The 22482-nt window shown below is 41.1% G+C and overlaps 1 protein-coding gene across 2 annotated transcripts in view; it reads right to left on the bottom strand.

Annotated features, from left to right (window-relative positions):
• The window catches only part of INPP5E (Inositol-3-phosphate synthase), a 34367-nt gene extending 13996 nt beyond the window's left edge, over nucleotides 1-20371 (bottom strand). The window contains exons 1-7 of one of the 2 annotated variants that reach the window (XM_075691149.1): nucleotides 20333-20371; nucleotides 19139-19812; nucleotides 18160-18280; nucleotides 6458-6555; nucleotides 6167-6291; nucleotides 5866-5985; nucleotides 918-1022 (exon numbers count right to left, since the gene is read on the bottom strand). In XM_075691149.1, coding sequence (XP_075547264.1) covers nucleotides 918-1022; nucleotides 5866-5985; nucleotides 6167-6291; nucleotides 6458-6555; nucleotides 18160-18280; nucleotides 19139-19779 — 1210 coding nt within the window. In that variant the 5' untranslated portion in view covers nucleotides 19780-19812; nucleotides 20333-20371. The other variant, XM_075691148.1, reaches the window with a different exon arrangement.
• Between the last annotated feature and the right edge of the window lie 2111 nt (nucleotides 20372-22482).

Raw genomic sequence — 22482 nt, forward strand, 5'->3', positions numbered from 1 at the left:
CTTTGACCATCTGTGTAAACGGGAGTTTCTATTTATTGTCTCGGCGTTCCTTTGCAGCGCAAGAGAAATTTCGTTATATTAAAATCACATACAAACACACTGCGTTATATTGAGGTTCTAATTACATGGTGTTTTATGTACAAGAGGTTATGAAAATCCTTTGTAAGGTTCGTTACAGCACAACACATCCTAACCAGTAACACTTCATTTGGGCCTAGTTGGTACATAATTCTGAACTAAACGTAACAGCGCAAACACCCAAGACGAGCCACAAAAAGAAAGACACGACACACACTGGCGCTGTGTGTGCACAGTGTGTCGTGTCTTTCTTTTTGTGGCTCGTCTTAGGTGTTTGCACTGTTACGTTTAGTTCAGGACATCCTGCCCAACTGGCCCAACATGGAAAGTGTCTTGATGAGATTATGAAAAGTTAAATACTTCGTTATATCGAGAATTTCGTTATATTGAAGCTGATTATATAGAGGTTTACCAGTATTTTTTTTTTACAAAGCATAATTCACTCAAAAAAGGCAAACCTTTCCTTCCGGGTATCCCTTCCTCACTTCTCCCCCCCCCCCCCCCCCCTGTTGATCAGGCCTTGCTGTCATGACGTGTAGCTTATTGATCTGAGTACACCAATAGTAAACTACGAACTAGATTGTGGTAAAATTTGATTTAGAAAACATCATTTACCTGCCATTGGCCAACAGGACTCCTTGTGAGACATAAAATATTACTTGCTAAAAGAAACTCTCAATTTAATAAATATGTAGGCTAAAAAGACAACTTTGATATGCAAAGTACTATAACTGTTCATTTAGCAGCTATTACAACATTCACATTTAGCAGTTTTGTTACAAAGTTCTTCACGGCAGGGGCATGGCACTTACATCATCACATACATGAGACAGACCAACCTTTGCTTTGGTACTGCAACTTAAGTTGAGCTTGCTTTGGTAAGTCGATCTGATGACAGATCTTTTCATAATCGTGGATGCGTTCCTTGACTCTTTTTTCATGAGCTAAAAAGAAATAGAGTTTAAAAAAAAGAACATTAGCGTGCTTAAATGTAATACAGTGAAACTCTAAAGGAGCACAGATACAAAATTTTTTGTCTGTATTTTTAGCAGTGATAAGTGGCTATTGACCAGTACAAAATCTAATTTGCTCCAACATGCTATGGGTGATTAATCACATCATCTGTTATTAAAGGAGCATGGACACAAAAATTCTAATTTGAAATAACTGGTAGATTACACTGCTGCAAGCTCACAAGTATCATCTGTAAAGTATCAATAGCAAATGCAGCTTAGAATGGATATTAATTTAATTTCTAAGTTCGTGCAAGCGACGAACTGGGAAGTGCAGCACCTATGGATGTAATCATTAGCGTAAGTCCTATTTGTAAACAATGTTTACAAATAGTTTACAAAACGATTGATTTTGGTGACATGCGACATCAGTGGCTTGTCTTGCCATTCGGAAGATGTTTCAGCATTGTTTGCATTGGGTGTGTTGTAGTGACAGCACTCATGACGTACGTATGTGCACACACAAAGTGTACGCACAAACTTCTTGCCATTTATGCACCACCAGGTTATCGGTGCTGTGGCCTGCAGTAGCAAAGCTGGTATGACATCTTGTGACGATCTGTCCAACTACAATTAATTCGAACCTATTTTTTTTTTTTTGTCATGCCAGTATTATTGTCGAAGGGAATTATCAAAAAAGTACTGCACATTAACAATCATGTCGCTACCATTGCTTTACACCAACAGGCAGGTAGAATTTGTAAGTTGCTGCATTAGTTTTGCATATTCTCTGGTTAAATACTGTGCCACCAGATGTCGCTACCAGCATTGTTCCTGTCGGGTGCCTCGATGTCCTCCTCGTTGCCGCTCCATACAGGGTGGGAACATTCTTTGACAGGGCTCTCGCTGCCACAATCGGTTTTCATAGCGCTGTCCGCCACTGCCACACTCAGCTCGCAGGTCGGGACGGGTTGGCAGTTGGCAGGAGTTTATTATGGGTGTCAATTCCCTGAGCGTTGTCACGCAACAAGTGCAGCTGCTGTTTGTCACTGTGCTCAAACGACTCCAGGAATGGTTGGTGATTGTTCTATTTTCTCAGAGACCCATAAAGAAGAATTGTATGGGTTGCGAGGATAAAGCACAACAAACAGCAGCTTACGAAAACCTCATCCAAATGCAGTGTGAGCATTATGGCACTTCCTAGGAATATTTATTTTTCTGCAGGCATTTTCTTGATACTGAAGCGGTGATTGAAACAGATTTTCCCTAATACTTCACATTGCGGAGAACGTTTTCTGAGGGCAAGCAGTGCATTAGTGAAGTTTATTTTCCCGTTCATACAAAGGAGGAAGCCAGGGCTAAAGGTTGGAATGCCTGACGAAGGCCTCGGCTCCCCTGTACAGACTGACATCAGAATACACAAACACATAACTGAAAATATAACAATATAAATGCAAAATCACCTGCACTTGCAAGTGTCACATGATGCAGTTATTTAAGCATACAACAGTAAAAACGGTGTTATACAAAACCAAAACCAGAATCGATAAGATACTTCTTTGTTTCCTTTTTAAACGTTTTGAATGAAACGTCAAAATTAACATTTGTCGACATTTTATTAATAGCCGCAGTCACTTGATAATTTAATTTTTGTTTGCCATAGTTAGCACGCATCGTGGGGACCCAGTGGATTTGTTTTCGAATATAGTATGCGTCATTAAACAAACTATTGTTTTGAGTATGTGATTTGTTGGCTTTAATATGCTGCAGCAAACGAAAAAAGTAGACTTGGTTCACTTTAAGCAAATAATAACTGCAAAACAATGGTGACACGGAAAAATCTTTTGGTCTGCCATAGCAACCATGAATGTACCGCAAAACTCTCTTTTGAAGTACTAGTAGTTTCTGATAGTCGTCGTAGTTGTTCCCCATACATCAGTTAACAATAGGTTAACTTAGAATATACAAGCGCATAATGCATAAGAAGTAATTTACCAGTTAGGCAAATTAGCAGCAGCGAGTTCAAAGCATTAAGAAATAATTCTCTCTTGACTGCCTCTGTCATGTTTTAGAAATAGCCACTGGAACCCCACCCATACTCAGCATATGCAAACTCGCATGTGGAAAGCACACGTGGAAAACTCGCATGCGTCCCTTTAGCTCCCGCAGACTCTGTGCTGCACACTTTCTAAAATTCTCTATTTTTGGTGTGGTGTTGTGCACGCTCATGGATGTTTTTCAACTTTACTATGCTACATGCATCAGGTCACGGCAAAGGGACCTAATGGGCATGCAAGTCTTGTGCAAGAGTGCGCTTACAGTGAACTTCAAAATTGGAAATTTATCTACACTGCCACAATTCACACACTTTTGCTTCATTTCTGTTAGCCTTTTTAATGTTGATTTTGTTTGTGTGTACATTTGCTTCACTTCCGTTTAACTTATCAAGTTGAGCCACACAGTAATATTGCCATTTGCTTTGCTTAGATTTATTAAAAGCTCATTCTCCTAGCTTATGCTTTTTGGTCCGAACAGCTATGCCAAAGATGTGTGACGAATGACAGTAAACAATAAAAACATGTACTTAGATCAAAACATTGTGAAAATAATCACATATTCATTCGTCATTTATTGACTGGTTCTCTTACTATCAGCATGTTCGGAAGGAATTTCATTATTATAGCTGCATAACGATTTGTTTCCCAGAAACGCAGCTTCACCACGCAAATCTGCCTGAAAAACAGCAATTCCTAATAGTATGGTCAGTCTGCATTCATTCGATCAATGCTCTATACGAATGCTTGAGTAAACGCGTTATTTTCCACCTGCAGAACAAAACAGCGGTTACCATGCAACCTAGTTTTCGTTTGACAGTACACGAACTATCACACCAACAAGCGGTCGTAACATGTTTCGAAATGATTTCAGACTACAGCATTACATAACTGCATGAGGCTGCTTATTTAATAGTGTTCTTAGACTGTAAACTATCAAAAATATTGTCTGCTTAACTATCAGCATGCATTAATGCCTTTCTACAGTATTTCTGTCTACATAAAGCCCCCATGCTGCCTACAAAACGCTAATACATATGCGTGCCAGCAACGCATCCCTCGGAGAGGGCGTGGGAACCCCTAAGCAGACGATGCGATTGTCTCCACCCTGTTCGGAGCGGCAGGCGAGGAGGACATTGAGACACCCAATGTTCCTGCCATACACCTCTCCAGGAACTTAGCAAACCACAAATAGCAAGAAGTTTGCAGACATGCTAAAACATGGATGTACGCTCTAATGCCAGGTCATATTGCATAGTGGACTACTGCATGACAATTACGATGCTGTAGCAATGCACAGGTTTCCCACCAAACTAGCACCAAACTATCAGACAAAACAGGAACAGAGATGGCATGGTAGATGGTGCACTAGTGTGCGTCACAGGCCGGTGCGCTCAAGTGATCCATTGCTATTTACGAGCATGCATCTTACATCATGGGGCACCCCCCAAAGTGCTCTTCGAAATCGAAAAAGTGACTTATTGTGAGATACAAGCATATCACTAAACAACCATCACGCACTAGAGCAAACAAGTTTCTTTAGCATGATTACTGGATCAATAGCTACTGATTAACCATAAAAAACAGAGCCAAAAGTTTTTTGTGTCAGTACTCCTTTAATACAAGTCATTACTAGCTTGTCCTTGCATTCATGCAGCTAGTGATCATGTAGTGTCACAAATTTCTGACAAAGAGACATGACAGTCAAACTATTACATTAAGCAACCTTGTGATGTGGCTGAAAGCTCAGCACATTTAATCCTCCTAAAGAGGTCATGCCATCTCCTGCACCATGAAGGCAGTGCTTTTCTTTCGCTTCAACTAAATTTCCTTTGCATTACACACTAAAGAAAAGTGGCACATATTGCCAACAAGGGAGGGGTGCACTCCACTTTTAATGCAACTGCAGAGATAAATGTTTGGCTCTTTAGCCTTTAAGGGCTTGAGGGAACATTAAATTTTTAGGTGCAGTTTTCTTCTGCCCTCACACATGCCCCTGTCCTAACAATTATCTGCAATGTTTACTCACCGTCATTAAGCATCATAAAGGCCCATTCATCTAAATCACACGTCGGCCGTCATGCTATGTTAAATTTTATGTCATAAGGTGCTGCACTTTGAAGATAGCCCCTCAAATGGCTTTAAAAAGCAGAATAAGATATGTTCTAACCTTTGCTTGTCATCAATATTTGGTTGAAAGTGTCTGCAATAAATGCACTAAATACATCATAAATACATGCACTAAATACATGCACTAAATACATCATAAGAAGCCAACAAACACTGATACCAAGGACAACATAGGGGAAATTACTTGTGCTTAATAAATGAAAAATTAATGGAAATAAAAGTGGATGAAAAAACAACTTGCCGCAGGTTGGGAACGATTCCACAACCTTCGAAAAAAAAATGTATGAAAAAACAACTTGCTGCAGGTGGGGAACGATCCCACAGCCTTCGCATGCGCATGCAAAGGTTGTGGGACCGTTGCCCACCTGCGGCAAGTTGTTTTTTCATCCACTTTAATTTCCATTAATTTATCATTTCTTTATTTCACTTATTAATCACAGGTAATTTCCCCTATGTTGTCCTTGGTATCAGTGTTTGTTGGCTTCTTATGATATGACTAATAAAAATCGGGCCCCTCGGTCAACCCTTTTCTTCTCGTTTATCACATGTACTGAAGAAATATCTGATACAAACACTTCAAATTTTATGCCATTACACCTTTAAATTTCTTGGATGCTAATTACCAACTAAACTCATTACAGAAAATTTACCTGCAAGATGGGAGTTGATAAACAACATTGAGGACCCAAAAAACTGGAAAGCGATGGCGACAGCTCCCTTTGTCTTAACAGAAGAAACAGTACGTGTAGCATACGTTGCTTCTTCAGCAGCTTAAAAAAAGAAGGAAGGATTTTACACCACAAAAATGCAAGAAATTTGCAGTTTTGAACATGTCAAACCACTTTAGAGAGCAAGTCAAACATGACCAGTGCCCGTTTATTTATGCACTAGTGCACAATACAATAAATGCAAGACAGTGGAGAAAAGATACTGCATGCACCCGGAGATTACCTGAGCAAAACCATATCAGATCTCGACGCAAAAAAATGGAGAGGCACAAGACACCCAGAGAGACAGAGGAGAAAAGAACATGCGAAGGACCCAGCGTGAATTGAAGTCTAGTTTCCCACTCCTTTCTAAGAGGGAGAGAAGAGAGAGAAAAAAAGCCACACCAGACACCTTGAGGCTACAGAGAGCAACAGCATCACTCCATGCATAAAGGTGCACAGAGACAAGATAACTAAATGATTGAACAGTAGTAAGGAAATAGACAAATGTAGCGTAAAATCACTAAAATCCTACCTGTCACTCATGGCTTCTTGCGCACCAATAGCATAAATGTCTGGTACATACTCTATTGTTTTAGGGAGCAGCAAGTCATCTAGGCTGGCAGGGGATGCCTAAAAGTACAAACAATGTTGTGAATACCAAATCGAATAAGGCAATTCTGAAAGATACAAACAAGGCATTTCAAAAATTGACTTCTAAATGCAAAAAAATAAAAATATTACCGACTAATAATGCATTTCATGCCACAGTCTCATGTGACACTTCTTAGCATCCATTAACGCTCACAAATATCTTGGCCTTCACATAACTAATGATATTTCATGGAATATGCATACTAATTATATTACTGCTAATGCTAATCGCATGTTAGGATATCTTCGTCGTAACTTTTCTACCGTTCCCACTTTGGTAAAATGGACGCTCGACAAAACCCTAGTTCACTCAAAACTTGAATACGCATCTGCCATTTGGGATAACAATCAAGCATCACTAACCGGAAACCTTGAAGCCATTCAAAATCAAGCAGCTCGCTTTATTTTATCTAACTATTCCCGCCATTCCAGTGTTACATGTATGATAAAAACCCTGAATCTGCCAGATCTTTCATTATGCTGCAAATGTGCTCGTCTTTGCCTGTTTCACAAGGTTTATCACTCTAACCACGTTCTCAAGAATCAACTTATCACCCCACCTTTCTACACTTCATCCCGTTCTGACCACAGATATAAAATTGCCGTCCTATCCTCCCAAACGAACAAGTACCATGATTCTTTTTTACCCCACACAAGTGTCGACTGGAACCACCTTCCTGCTTCCATCATTCAGATCACAGATATATCTTCATTCAAAACAGCAGTCTACCACGCTATCGCTTAACGTTGTGTGCATACCATTGTCTGCATATTACATTGCTTTATGTACCACTCCTTTCTGTAGTAGTGCCTTAGGGCCTTGAAAGTATGTATAATAAATAAATAAATAAATAAATAAATATGTGCATGCACAAACATTATGCCACATATAGGACACAATACTTGACTACATACAAACGAAACAACACCAAGTTCCTGCTTAACGAGATTTGTAGCCAGTGCTAACAACATGCATACTGTGTTTTGCCAATACTACAGCAACATGTGCTCATTTTTTATGAAACTTTTTCAAGCTTTCGCTACTTTTCAAAAGTAAACAGTGTAGCATACTCATTACATCCTGCCATTTATCATTAAATGTTGGGTGCAATATAGGGCCATCAATATTTGTTTTCATGCCAGATATCACACAACGTACAAACATCATGGTCATGCTTTGATACAGACACATATTTTGATAGGCAAGGGAAAAGCAGCTCAGATCCGACAGCTGCTTCAAAGTCGCAAGGTTTCAGATTCACCTTTTTCGCCTAGTCACACACATTGTCAAGCTGGCTAAATGGCCAAAAGCAAACTTTGGCACCCATTGTAAAAGACATATCAGTATATACCCCAAGAACTCAAATGCAGACTCTCCCACCTTTCCTTAAATTAAACCTTCTTCTCCCTGTTCCAAATGTAGAGCATGTAATACAGAGTGGCCATAGTCAACACCTGAAACAACACATTGTTTTTCAAAAACACCTCATATCATGGCAATAAGCCAGATGACCTAATGATAGAATGTTGCAATGGCTACTGTGGTGCAATAAACTAGTGAGTGATTGCAATCATAGAGTACATGATGCTTTATCCCTCATGTGGAACCTTTGCAATGTACAAATTTGAAATAATTGTGGAAAAGACTCGCTTAAAATCGGGGCGATGCATGACCCTATGCAAACACCCTCTTTTTGCATGTAGAACTGCATGTTCTGTCTGACGACGGCGGAGCTAAGGTCCGAACAAAAGAACGAAAGGCCCAAAAGCCTGGTAACACTGGTGCCGATGGCGTTCTGGAAACGTACTGCGCCGTGCTCTTCAATCTATTCTTGTATAGTAGTTGCTTATTTATTTATATACATACTGCAGACCATAGTTAGGTCCAGACAAGAAGGGCACAGTTATACAAAGGCAAAACCAAAGCCACAAAAGAATAAGATAATATAGTAACAATATAACAACAGAGATATATATATAGCTCATTTCCAAGAAAGCAATGTATTGAGTGGAATTTGCAAGATTACTTGGCAGAAGTGTAGACAGCTGGGCTAGTTAGTCGGCATTCATGGTACTGAAGTGCTAGCAAAGGCACACACTGAGACCAATACATGACAAGTGCTTCGCGTCGTGGTCTCAACGAGTGTGTTCATTTGGACTTCAAGAGCATGATTATTTCATTTGCCTGAGACCTAAGCACCTGCTCAACGCTTGGTAGTAAATGATGCCAAAAGAAAAACAGTGCTAAAGTTAAAAGAAAAAAATAAGTCAGACACCACTTTATGCACATATTCCTAAATTCTGGAAGTGAGGACTGCATCTGCGCTAGGCACAATGGTTTGCCAAATTACTGCCAGTCTTCACTGCAAGGTTGTTGGCATGCTTACGGAAGTGGTCGTTTATACAACGGCATCGGCGGCCTGTGCCCAATGTACAGGCCACCACACGATGTAGGAACCACATACGCAACTTCTGCCACACAGGGGATGAAGCGACTTGCATGTTTTTTCCGCAGATGGGTTCCTCTACGCAAGAGGCATTCACTCGCCTGCAGAAGAAACCTAGTTTTATGGGCACCAAGTATACCACTCTCAATCCCGCATGCACAGCAGTCTTCTTCACCCTGTGGGAGACGCAGTGCAGGTAGGGGATCATGGTCACTTGCCCTGTAAACCTCTGGCTGAGCTTTCTTTTTTGACAAACGGCATTCTCGTAAAATTACTTCTGCCAGCCCTGACAGGAATTGCTTTGGAAAACATGCCTTTTTCAATCCATCAACTTGATGAGTGAAACTTGGAGCGACTTGATAAGGACAGGAACGACCTAAGGCATTCCTCATGACTTTTAGTGTGATAGCGTGTTTCACAAGCTTTGAGTAATGAGATGAGAAATGTAGAAGGTCCTTCTTCGAGCGCGGGGCATAGGTCCAGCAGGTGTGCTTGTTGCCGAAGTGAAGCGTGAGGTTGAGAAAGCGAAGTTGATCACCTGGTGAAGGAAAGTCCAAGGAAGCTTGTGCAGAAACTGCGGCAAATCTGGTCAACCTTTGTGCTCACTTTGTCAGGGTTAGTGCGGAATAAGACCAGGAAATCATCGGCGTAATGAAATGCCTTCACCCACCCAGTCGAACCTAGGCAATCCTGCGAGCGTCTGTTGTAGTGCACTAAAAGACTCGCTTAAAATCGGGGCGATGCATGACCCTATGCAAACACCCTCTTTTTGCATGTAGAACTGCATGTTCTGTCTGACGACGGCGGAGCTAAGGTCCGAACAAAAGAACGAAAGGCCCAAAAGCCTGGTAACACTGGTGCCGATGGCGTTCTGGAAACGTACTGCGCCGTGCTCTTCAATCTATTCTTGTATAGTAGTTGCTTATTTATTTATATACATACTGCAGACCATAGTTAGGTCCAGACAAGAAGGGCACAGTTATACAAAGGCAAAACCAAAGCCACAAAAGAATAAGATAATATAGTAACAATATAACAACAGAGATATATATATAGCAATACAGTAATATAACAAGGAAGTATACAATATAGTAACATGGAAAGATTGTAAAGTAATACATAAAGATTGTATAGTAACATTGGAAAGATTGGAAAAAAAAAGTATCAGCGAGGGCTGCCTGAGGCTGAGGATAATAAAGGTCACTGATGTCCGCCAAAAATGCGTGCACTCTCAGGGGGCAAGACTCCTCCAAAAACTGCAACACCTCTGACAGTTTTAGAACAGTGAATGGGTCATTGACATTGAGCAAAGACAGGCCTTTTTTGCAGGTAAGCTCCCAAACAATGCTGCCAAGTGCCAACTTCCGAAACAATCACCCGGAAAGGGAAGCCCTCTTTTATGTTTTCACAGTGAAGAACATGGAAAGAATTCTTGTGGAAGAACCTCCGCACCACACTACCCAGGAACACACCAGCAACCTGCCCAAGGCTAACCGTTCAAAAGATTGGTGGCGCAGTCATCCCAGGAAATGTTGAACAGGTCCTGGGACTTAGACCCAAGTTTTCTGTTGGCCCAAAATTAGACAAAATTGAGCTTCTCTCCCTTGTCAGAGCCAATAACAGCAAGGCAGCGCCAGCTGAAAGCAATAGTGTCGTCCTTGAATGCGTTGAAGCACTCCCTGTTAAATTAACAGGCATTCGGCAGCCGTGTCTGCCATGTGTTGTCACCTCACTAAGCGAGGACAACTTGAAGCTACTTCAGACGGACGAAGAAGGAGGGTTCGTATGTCTTGACCTCTATTGTTTACAGTAAAAGTGCCAAGAGTGCAATAGCGCAATTCGGTGATCCCATGTACCCAGTGCAGATGCAGCCCTCACTTTCACCAGACGTATATCACAAGCAGCTACATGTACCACGATACCGACGCTCTGGAAATATATGAGGTGTTAGTCATGCACTCCATAGGGCCTGCATGTACTAATTCACCATCAGTTGCATTAACCAACAAAGAGATTAACTATCTCCACAGCTGAGCAATTCACTGTCCTAGATAGGGTAGGACACATGCGTGTGTTTCACACCCCTCCCATTTCTCTCTCCTGGAATACATATATATTTGGGCTCGCAAAAATAAACACTTTGTTGGTAATTAGCACCTGTCCTGTCCGTCTTTGTTGTCTCATTTTTTTCACTTTGTTTCCCCATAATGAATACATATTTAAATGAGCCGCTTTGGTTTATCTCAAATTTCCACTCTCGTCTCGCCTTTGTGTCTGTGCATGAAAAGTCATGTAAGTATACTATGGCCAACTGCAAGCACAGCACAAGATGTACATGTCTCGGCAAAAAACCACCTTTTTCTTGTTCTCGAGCCATATCTTGTAGTGCGCCGCTATACTTCAAAGAGACGTTTGGTTTTTGCTAGGCTGTCAACGCTTCACCTCATGAGTTTCACAAGCCATTAAATTGTAGTTCCGTCGCTCTGTCAAACTGTTCACTGTTCCATAAATTTTGCTCAGGCTTCACACTGGTGCCTCTGATACAAGCATGTATTTCAATGCTTTCTTTGTGTGATCGCACTTCGATAGAAGTACAGCTTTTAGAGTTCTCCATGGCATACATATGCTCAGCCACAAAATATGGCAGGGCACTTGAGAGTGTGGCTGCACACAGCGGAGTGCCAGTGCAGCGAGTGCATCTAGATGCGCGACCACATGACTTCATGTCGTGTGCTGCATTACTTGAGACCACTTCCGTATTACAGAAGTGTAGTGAAGTTTGCTTTTGGTAGCATGTTGCTCTTGTGGTAAGCCAGCCTTGCATTTGTGTGCTGGATGTAAAAAGACAGCGGTTTCACCACATCGTGCCCAGTACACTGTCACAGACTCCGTCGGCAACAATTTAGCAGACAACATGAAGTCATGCTTCAAGCCTGCGCAAGTTTACTTTGATGCGCAGCTAGGGACTGTTGCGCCGCTGCACTAACTGCACTGGTGCATCGTGTAGCACAGCCACACCGCTTGCTCACGAGCCCCATAATATTTTTCGATAAGTGTACGTTCGAAGGACACTGTCTAGGTGCCAACCTGTCGCCAACTTCTTCATAGCCATTGTAATCCATAGCCAGGGGCCATTTCACCAGCAAAAACAAGGAAAACTTGACAATGTGCTCACATGGGAATTCTAATAGCACATGCCATGCTGGCGCAGTCACGTGGTGCTGTTGTAGCACTACAACTAGATAAGTGAATTTGGCTCATATTGATTGGCACAAAGGATTTAGCTTATTATTTATTGAAAACAAGTTCTTGTCATGTGTCTCTGCAGCTTATATTGGCTCATTTTTATATACCTGACTGTCCAAATGAAGCATATGAAGGTGCAGTTTTGAATTCAAGCAGTTTCAGTTTAATTTTGGTTTCTGGATTTGGCTCACTTTGAAAAAACACTCCCCATATGAACAAGGTACTACAGTTGGACTCCTATCTAATGAAGTTGACAAGTGCTCGAAATTAGCTTGTTATATTGAAAAGCATTCCAATAACGTTATCAGAAATTTACTGCAAATGAAGAAAACATCTGATTTTTGCCTACGGAAGATCCAGTAGCAGCTTACATGTACAAATATAGTTTTTCATAGTATGTTCAGCGAGTCTTTGGCTCCATCACAGGCACCAGCGAATGAACCACTTGGCTTGACACCTGTGCCAGGTACCTTATCTCTATCTTTCACATCTGACTGCTCATCGGAGCTGGCGCCTTGTTTTGTAATCTCTTCAACTAAAACATCTGTTGCACTCTTGCAAATGCCTGCTAAATTGCCTAACTTCATATGTGCTGGTGCTGGATCCAGACACTGCAGATGCTCCTAGAAACAACAACTGCCACCTACGTGCTTGCACAAATCACCTATGTAGCCTAACACCAATTTGCTAGTACTGGCTACAAACCTGGGCTCATATTTACAGAACTTCTCTTACACAAAAGTGTTTCCTCATTGGCCAGCATTTGGCCACCTGCCCTACAGCAATGTACAGCAATTCATGCGATGAAACAACTGCTACAGCACTGGCCAACCACAAATGACACTTATATCAAGAACATTTGTGAATTCAGGCCCTGGCATGCAGTTACATAAAAGCAAACTGCAATACTTCAATGAGTTTTTGTGTGTAATGGCATGTAGGCCAGCAAACAATTAAGAGGCACTCCAAACCCATCAACACTACAGTAATCTCTTTCTACACATTTTTTTTCTTGAAAGGCTCTTTTACAATTAGACTGAAGAAGATTTTACTTCATGCTTTTGAAACTACAGAACAATAAAATTATGGAAGCATTGATCCTTAGGGTGATTCCACGAGAGATCAAACATTCATGTCTGCCTGATATTTTTGTTTTGTCCATTTTTGTTATATGTCGTGTAGGAATATTCAAACTGCACGGAACTGAAAATTTTATTCTTGGAAAGTGTTCTCAGCAAGCCCAAAAAATATTTGAAGGTGGCAGTGCGAGCATCCTCCTTTCGCTTACCACAATATTTTCTGATTTCACAGCTGAATTGAACGCAAACTATAAACGTCGTGTCGAAAAACTTTTCTGCTCATTTTAATACACTTCTCAGTAAATTAGTTCCATGTACTTAGAATGTTCTCTTTGCAATGTTTATGCAAAACATTATCTTCCTACGTGAAACACAAGAGAATAAAAAAATAGTTAAATGAACAAGCTTTTTCAAAAAAACTCCTTTTCAAGAAATAAAAAACTGCAGTTCCAATTTTTGCAAAAATTTTGGATGGAAGTCTGCTTATGTCGGGCAGAATGTGGGTGCGATATGTTTCCTCATTTGCTTTATTCACAAGATATAATGGGCCAACATGGCCCATCTTGAGCATGCTGGCTTTAGTGCCGCGATGACATGTTCCGGTTTGTTAACATTTACGCTCTTTTTAAAAAAGAAAAGGTAACGGTTGCCATAAATGAAGGAGCTTTTTATTGTGGCAAGAACAGAGAATATGTTTTCTACTTTGTTTTCTGGGACGCAAGGGAGAACAAACTCAACACTACTTATGGTGTTCGAATGAATTTATTGCATGTCCTTTGCAGTTAGCATTTAAAAGGGTTCAATCACCACCAGTTGGCTAGCGGCAATTCTCGCAACGGACAGCGCATGTCCGCTTGACTGATCGCGCGCACACATCTTCTCATGCCAAGGCTGAATTCCTGGCACACGCGACACTGACTTTCACTCCACTGATTTCTGCTGACAATGCTTCTCAATGGCTGCAGCAAGCGCATGAAGCAGGGCCACATTCTCGATGCTGCCGCTAAGTTGGGAGACCATCTCATGTGCCAATTCAATGGAGGCAGCGCTTCCGAACCACTTAGGTTGCGCAGGGGAGCTTGGTGCTTAAGGAGTCCACCCACACCGTCACAGGCGTTCTTCCCATGCCCAGTAGCAGAAAATATCCACCTCATGGATGTATACTTGGAGTGGCACAACTTGTACAGCTGATACTTATTTTAAAATGGCTCGCTGCACCATCGCTGACGTATGTTACGGGACATTAGATGGGTGCTTTTTCATCTAACACTTTGTGCACTCTACCTAGGGCGTAGTAGGCATGTGCTGCGTCGTAATGCATGTCGTCGCTTATGACAGCCAAGCTGCATGTTGCTTTCCTTGTCATGGTGGCACAGGTGAAAATGGAGATTTGTTTCTCGTGCCAGTGGTACGATTGTGTTTCATTTGAGAGAAGGACAGACCAGTTTTCTTCAAAATCAAAATGCAGAACAATGCTTCCGTGCCGCTCGCACTTTGCCTCGTGAATAGCCGCGGCTTGAGTGCAGCGCATGTATTCATGAGGAATCTATTTGGTCACCCATTTGCCGAGCTCTTTCACAGAAAGGGTTGGAGACGACTTCTTCTTGATCAAGGGACCACTTTCCCAAGCAGAAAATGTGACCTCATCCTCACCGACCATTTCCAGACTGGCCAAAGTGAGACTTTCACTCCATAGGCAGCACTCGCATTCACCTAACATGCAATCTGGGGTTGGGGAGCCGCGAAGGCACAACACTTTCACGCCTTCCAATGAAATTTCTATGCCGGTTAAGTTCTCAAGCACAAAGACACAAAGGTTGGCATTAGTGCAATAAACGCAAACGCAAACCTCTTGTTGCGGTACAAGCAGCACCCATTTTGCACGCAGGGCGGTGGCACTTTCGGAGTGAGCTGCTTTGAACATCTGGAACGTCTCGCGGATAGCGTGTCATAAACTGCTTTCAGACGTAGTCTTTCTGACTGTTCGTGATGACTGACACAACGTCCTTCTTGTTTGGGCTCTGCCAAGAGCACCCAAGTTGGTCCTTGGTGAAGCAGTCAAGGGCAGCTTGTACATCCAATGGGCTTAACCGTGACCTTGTGTACGGATCAAAATCTGACCACATTCCATGCTTCTCGCACCAATTTCAGGCCTTTCTGACCATGTACATTGCGAAAGCTGAGATTGCCTCTTGGATGCGTTTGTTTTCAACTTCTGCTGGCACAATGATTAAGAGACAGAGGCGCTCTCGATAGGACCTTGAAGCTTCGTACACTTTCTTCCAAGCTTTTTAACCAGGCAAAGCATACACGACATTCTGTCACAGATGGTTCAGGTGTACTGACGCTGCCGTATGCAGCGTTAAAGTTGAGTGTATTTTTGCCGCCACGATGCTTTCAATCTCGGTCCATTTTCCCTTTCCGTAAGATCATAGTTATGTCAGGCTTTGGGGCAAATATTGTGCACGCAAGGGCAACCTTGGTGCGAATAACAGACAGTGCCATTTGCACACAAAATGCAATCTTTTCACACTACTCTCATAAGATCAATTAAGCTATATTTACAACTAATGCAAAGGCACTTGGAAGAAAAGAAATGTCGTCATAGCTGGCAGGAACACATTAACAGGGTGCAATCAAAGCTGTAGAGTTGCTCTAAATGTTTCTCTACTACGCTCATTAACAATGTGATAAGACATGGAGTCACAGTTATAACCATGGGTTCACTGGGAATAATTCCGTTGGCCCATACGATGGGGCAGTTGCCAAGGATGCAGCAGTGGACGAACCGCAGGCACAGTGCTTGTTACACGCAGTGGTGCCGAAGGAAGTTCTAGTATCCATTGCAAGTGGGGGATGCAAAGCAGGCAGTGAAGCAGCACCTCCATAATGGCGCACCTGCTGATTATGGAAGCACTCCGTTGCTTACGGATTAGCCTGCCTTGGCGCTGCTTACAGGCGATTTACTGTGTGCACCAGGCGGGTTGGCAAAGTCAGCCACAACATGCACTCGCAGTGTCTCGCATGCTGCTGACAAACGAATAATAGAGGTAAGTGCAATGCCCACAAAAGTTCTATGCTGCAAAATCAGTACGCATTAGCACTTTAGAGACCGGCAGCTCCTCACCCCCGCACAACTAGACACAAATAAAACCTGACAATACATTTTCGTTGAGAACAAGCTGCCAGAGCGAAGTTCTGAAGCTGCAAAGAAATTAGAACTAGATTTGCATATAATGCAAACTGACAGACAACCAGCAAAGGTACTGTAGCAAGCACGCTCAACATGGGCCACTTTGACCCGTTATATTTTGTGAATAAAGCAAATGAGGAAACATTATCACACCCACGTTTTGCCAGACATAAGCAGACTTTCATCCAAAATTTTTGCAAAAACTGGAATCAGGGTTTCATTTTTATTTTATTTTTTGAAAATGAGTGTTATTGAAAGGACTTATCTAACTTTTTTTTTTCTCTTGTGCTTCACAAAGGAAGATATTCTGCATAAATTTTGCAGAGAACATTCTATGTTTGACACTTTTTTTTAAGTTTCTGTGTGAAATAGAAAACATGGCAAGATGCAACAAGTTACAAAACTTTTCGAATTTGGGCCATATTTGGAATTTTTGTTACATTTTTTTCGTTTGTGGACAGCATAAAAAAAATGCATGGAACTAATTTACTGTGAAGTGTATTAAAATGAGCAGTAATTTTTTAAGACGTTTTTTGTTTGAATTTAATTCGGCAGTGAAATATGAAAATATTGTGGTAAGCAATAGGACTCGCGCTGCCACCTTCAAATATTTTTTGGGTTTGCTGGGAATGCTTTTCGGGAATAAAATCTTCGGTTCCGTACAGTTTGAATATTTCTACATGGCAAAAAAAAAGAAGAAGAAAAGAAAAAAAAACGGCCAGAATAAAAATATCAAGCGGACAAGCATGTTCGATCTTTCGTGGAATCACCCCTTAGAATATTTTGAAGAGTTCCAGTTTGCTCATTACCTTGCAAAATAAATAATACACAGGATTCAAATGCATATATACTTTACTAAGTTATTTTTACTGAAGTGAATGAAAATATTACTTTTATCTGAGTGCCTGCAAAAAATTGTGGTTTACTACAGCTCTTCTCACATGGCAGCACTTAGGAAGTTAGTTATGCATGAAGTCCTCCATAACAGTAATATGCAAAGGCAAATTTTTTTTATTAGAAAAACAATATATCAGCAACAAGCATCAAGACAGTTGCTCGACACAAAATCTTTAGAAGATATTCCATTTTGGTGTTAGTTTCTTCCATGACCATGAAAACCTATTAAATATTCTAGAAGCCCAATCATATGAACACCCTTACATGCAGCGGCTGTGGCAGAAGACAGAAGCACATCCTTTATCTGTACAGTGACCAGATGCCCTTGCTTGAGATTTCCTAAATTTATTAATACTCAAGCTCTAAAAACAAGGTTTCTGTAATTACAAAACGTTTCAATAACCAAGCAAATAAATGTTGCTATTCTTCTGTAACTATTTGCAAAACATTTCTGTAGGAGTTCTTCTAAGGATTTTCACAGATTTACTAGTATAACACACCATGCATTGCACAAAAGATGTTTTAAAAGTAACACAACTCAACTGCTTGAAAGGGATTGCTAGAACATCCACAATTTTAAAAAATTTGGATTGAAAGCAACCCCAACAAATGGAACACAGCAATAGAATTTCAATGATCTCTGAACCACAAATGACAGTTTTGCACAGAAATACAAGTTCTCTGTTCACAAAGTGAAAAAAAAAGAACTGTATGAACTTACCAATCCATTCATGTTCCATGTAGCCACAAATACATTGACCTTTCTGTCAGGAAAGTAACGATTTAGTTCTTCTTCACCAAGCAGTGAACCCTTGCCACTGACGTTTCCAACCAAGTAGCTCCTGGAGATGCAGCAAGACAGCAACTTTCAGACAGTGAATAATTTGCATTTTTGCTATAGCTTGTGTCAATATTTTTGCTGCGACAGCCACCATTCACAAGTCTTTATAAAGGTAATTCCAATACATGTACATTTCTACATTTACACAGAGGGGCTGCTGGTAAAGCACACATACTAACACACCGATTGTAAAAAAGTGGCAATGAGAACGGCATGATATAAAGGACAGCAATGCTGTTGCCAAAAGATTTTAAGATACATATGCAATACATTAAACTAAATACAGTTAACTACAATCCACAAACTAAACACAACATTATTATTCTTGTCAATCAAATTTCATTTAACAAAATAAACTTGGCCACAATGAGTACAACAGGATTATGTTTGTTTCTTTGAAAAAGAAGCTACAAGTCTTGTGCAACTATTTGATTGTTTCAAGCCTTGAATAAAAGTTAACTGGAAAAGGACAACTAAAGAGAGACTGCATGTTGAATATGACATCATACATGACACCTGCTGCTGCAATGTACAATAGTTGCACTAGATAGAACCAGGGCATAATGATTTTTTTATTGGCACTGTGAAGGCACCTTTACACTGAATGGCCAGTCCTCCCACTCACAAAAAAAAAAAAAAAAATGGCTTCACAGAGAAGCAAGTGCCTATAACATGTATTCAGACACTTAAATAATTTATCATTATTAAAGAGAAAGTCTAAATTTATCTGTGCACAAGCATGACAACTGATCACATGCGGACTTCAGCATAGCAGAACAAACACGGCATAGTTACTACTAAAGCAACCCGTTTTTCCGCAATCTAAAGCAAATCTGAAAATTTAGTGTAGGACACAAACCTCAGGCGAGCATCCTTAGTTGTAATTTTGGGTAGAACACTTGGCTGATCCGGGGGAAAGTCAACACTGTCCTGAAATTCTGACATTCCTGTAACTGTCCAAGAATGATGCAGCTTCTTCACCTCAGTAACACAGCGTGTTGATACTGTCGATGACTCGGTTTTTGCTAGGGCAGGCAGCTGATGAGGTTTGTTCACATAACTACCATTAGTTCCACAACTGAGGGACTTGAGGCTGCCTGTGCTCACGCAACTGGTCTGGCGTAGCAGTTGTTCCGTTGCAAAACTAAGAGGTCGATTCAAGCTGGTGGACGATGGGCACTTGACAAGACTAGAAAGACGAACCAATTCCATCTTAGGTGTCGACGATGGTGCCTGTGTGTCGGAAGAGCAGTTCTTTTCTGCCAAAGAGCGGGGTGCAAGCTCAAAGGCTTCGTCATCTGACGACGAGCTTGCGCTTCCGTGTGTTAGCGAAGCTGTAACAGAGTTGTTGTGTACTAGACGGAGCTCCTCAAGAGGCGTTTTTATAACAGGAAGACTTTGACTCTTTTTCGTGCCGCCTTTAATTCTTTCCTTTCGGTAAGTCAGACGGGATGGCCGTTTGGGAAGGTCATCTTTTCCGGCTGCCTGGAATCGATCCATTCAGGTATGCAGTTTTTATCTGCAATTACATGCCTGTAAAGAAAGGAGGATAAAGCCAGATGACGTGAGCTTTGATATGCAGTATGCATATCCAGTGCAAAAATTTTAAAGCAAGATATTTATCGGTATAATGGACAAGCTATACCCAATATCGGTAGCTTTAGTTCTTGAATGCGGTCACTGCACTACACAGCAGCACGAAGTCCACAAGTTCATTAAGTATGAACGCTTGCTTGACGATGTTAACAGCGCCGTTTTAAAACGAAATAAACAATGCGGACAAAGTCCCAGATAAGAAACGAAAGCAAACCAGTAAAAAGAGGATTGCGCGAAAAGTTTAACCTGCGTTGAACGCAACGTACCCAATTAAATGCCAAGGGCACTGTTGAAACGTCAAAAGCCCAAATACAACGGATTGGTATAATATTCACTTTTATGCTGTTAGAGTCGATGCGAGCAGTAAACAATCAATCAACAAACACGCGAAAAACGGCAAAGACTGACGATAACACCACAGAACACCTACACCACGGACGACACAAAAGTGACTCACGTGAACAGACCAAACAAACGTGATGCGCCAGCGATAGCGCCAATGATGCCCGTACGCAGTTGCAATCGATTGCACTGCAGTACTAAATAAATTCAATGCAAATATAATCGCGCAAGCTTAAAGTTTACTCGCATAAAATTTTTATGATATGCATTCTTATTCAATTAAGATACCTAGGCACAAAGTGAATAGATGGCCGCCAGCTACGCCTACTGGGCGGAAAGTTTGAGCGTGTTGCGAGTGAGACGGACCGCGTACACCTTCACATAACAGTCATTTCACGTTTGAGATACAGCCTCTTTTCGGACTGTTACAAACAAGAAAGCCTTGCGCTGCCACTTTTCCTAGGTCACGTTTGGTCGGACACCGGTAAACGTCAATTTTTCCATTTAATGACGCAGTAGATAGGCCCGTTTCCGCCAGCTGAATATTGGCTACGTGGGAGACGCCCGCTACGCTAAGCAGGACGCGCGCAGGTCCAGAATAAAGTATTCCAGTCCAGTTATGGGAAAGTTGTAAGAATACGAAGAAGGGCCTATTCTTTTTAAAAGTTTGCTTACGCTGCATGAGTGAGCCCACCCAGCTCAATTACAGCGATGTGGTTAATGCATCCATAATAATATTGCCGCCTTTGCCGGGAAGAAAAACCGGTACCAGGGAGGATGGGGTTCGTGTTTATGGTGAAAATTACTGTTTGCCAAAATACGAACAGAATGAAAACAAAAAATGAAATGGCGATACGCTGATTACAAACTTTGCGTCATGGATATTTTTTCAAACCATGAATGACAACCTGCAACCTCACGTCTTTCTAAAGCATGCAAAGCAGCGTCCTTCGCCCTCTGCTTTTCCTCATTTTCATTAAGGACATACCCACTAAGTTATCATCCCAAATAAAACGTTTCGCTGACTGCCTTATATATCGTGCAATAAATATACCCACGACCATTTAATCTTGCAGAACGACCTTGACCTTGTAAGTCGCTGGGGCAGTACATGGCAGATGACCCTGAGTTCTGACAAATGTAAGGTCATGTCGTTCTCGCCCAAATGTTCGAACTCTAACTTCTCCAATACTATAAATAAAACAATTATCCTTCCGGAATTATCGTATAAGTACCTTGTATTTAATCTTACGCCTGCTTTTTCCTGGAATGGTCACATAACGTATATGTGCGCGAAAGCTTCCAAACCTTTGGGTTATTTGCGTCGAAACTTGCAAAATTCCCCAGCTTGTTTGCAGATTTGCATACCAAACTTTTGTTCACTCACAATTAGAATTTGCTTCTTCTATTAGGTCTCCGCATTAAAAGTACTTCAATTACATGCTGGAATCAATCTAAAGTAGAGCAGCACGTTACATGGCCGTAACTACGACAGGATTTGTAGTGTAATATGGATAGGACGGGATATTTCCCTCCGGCAGTTAAAAATTCGACGCACAATAAATCTTTTGCCTTTTATATAAATACATTCATCACAATCGGCCCCATTTACTACTCATCCAAGCTTCCAAGCGCATGTCTAGTCGCCTAGCAATAATCATAGGATCTCGCGCACCTTCGGTAACATGCGGTCATTTTGCTCATCAGCAATGCCTCGTGCCATAAAAATCTGGAACAGCCTTCCTGATAACGTTGTCTCTTTATCAAATCGTGATGCCTTTCGTGAAAAACCGCAATTGCTTTTTTCGCTAATAATGTATAATGATGTTCGCGAGTTACTTCCTATGTTTATCTTCTCTGCTGACTTGTATAGTTCAATGTTTTCAAATGTAAGCACAGGAATCGTTCCTTTTCTATATATACGTCTGTTTTTGTCTGATAATGTAACCACTGTTATTTGCTCTCTTGGTAACATTTTGCGTCGTACCCCCTTACTCAATGCCCTAAGTTAATGGGCCTGTAAAGTACAATAAACATACATACATACATACATACATACATACATACATACATACATACATACATACATACATACATACATACATACATACATACATACATACATACATACATACATACATACATACATACATACATACATACACACATACATACATATAAATTAATCAATTAATCAATTTGGTAACTAACTAAATAAATGTACAGAATTAGTGGGTGACTGACGAAGACAAGATATTTAACTTA

This window comes from Dermacentor variabilis, chromosome 1, assembly GCF_050947875.1.
Source record: "Dermacentor variabilis isolate Ectoservices chromosome 1, ASM5094787v1, whole genome shotgun sequence".
Classification (NCBI taxonomy): Eukaryota; Metazoa; Arthropoda; class Arachnida; order Ixodida; family Ixodidae; genus Dermacentor; species Dermacentor variabilis.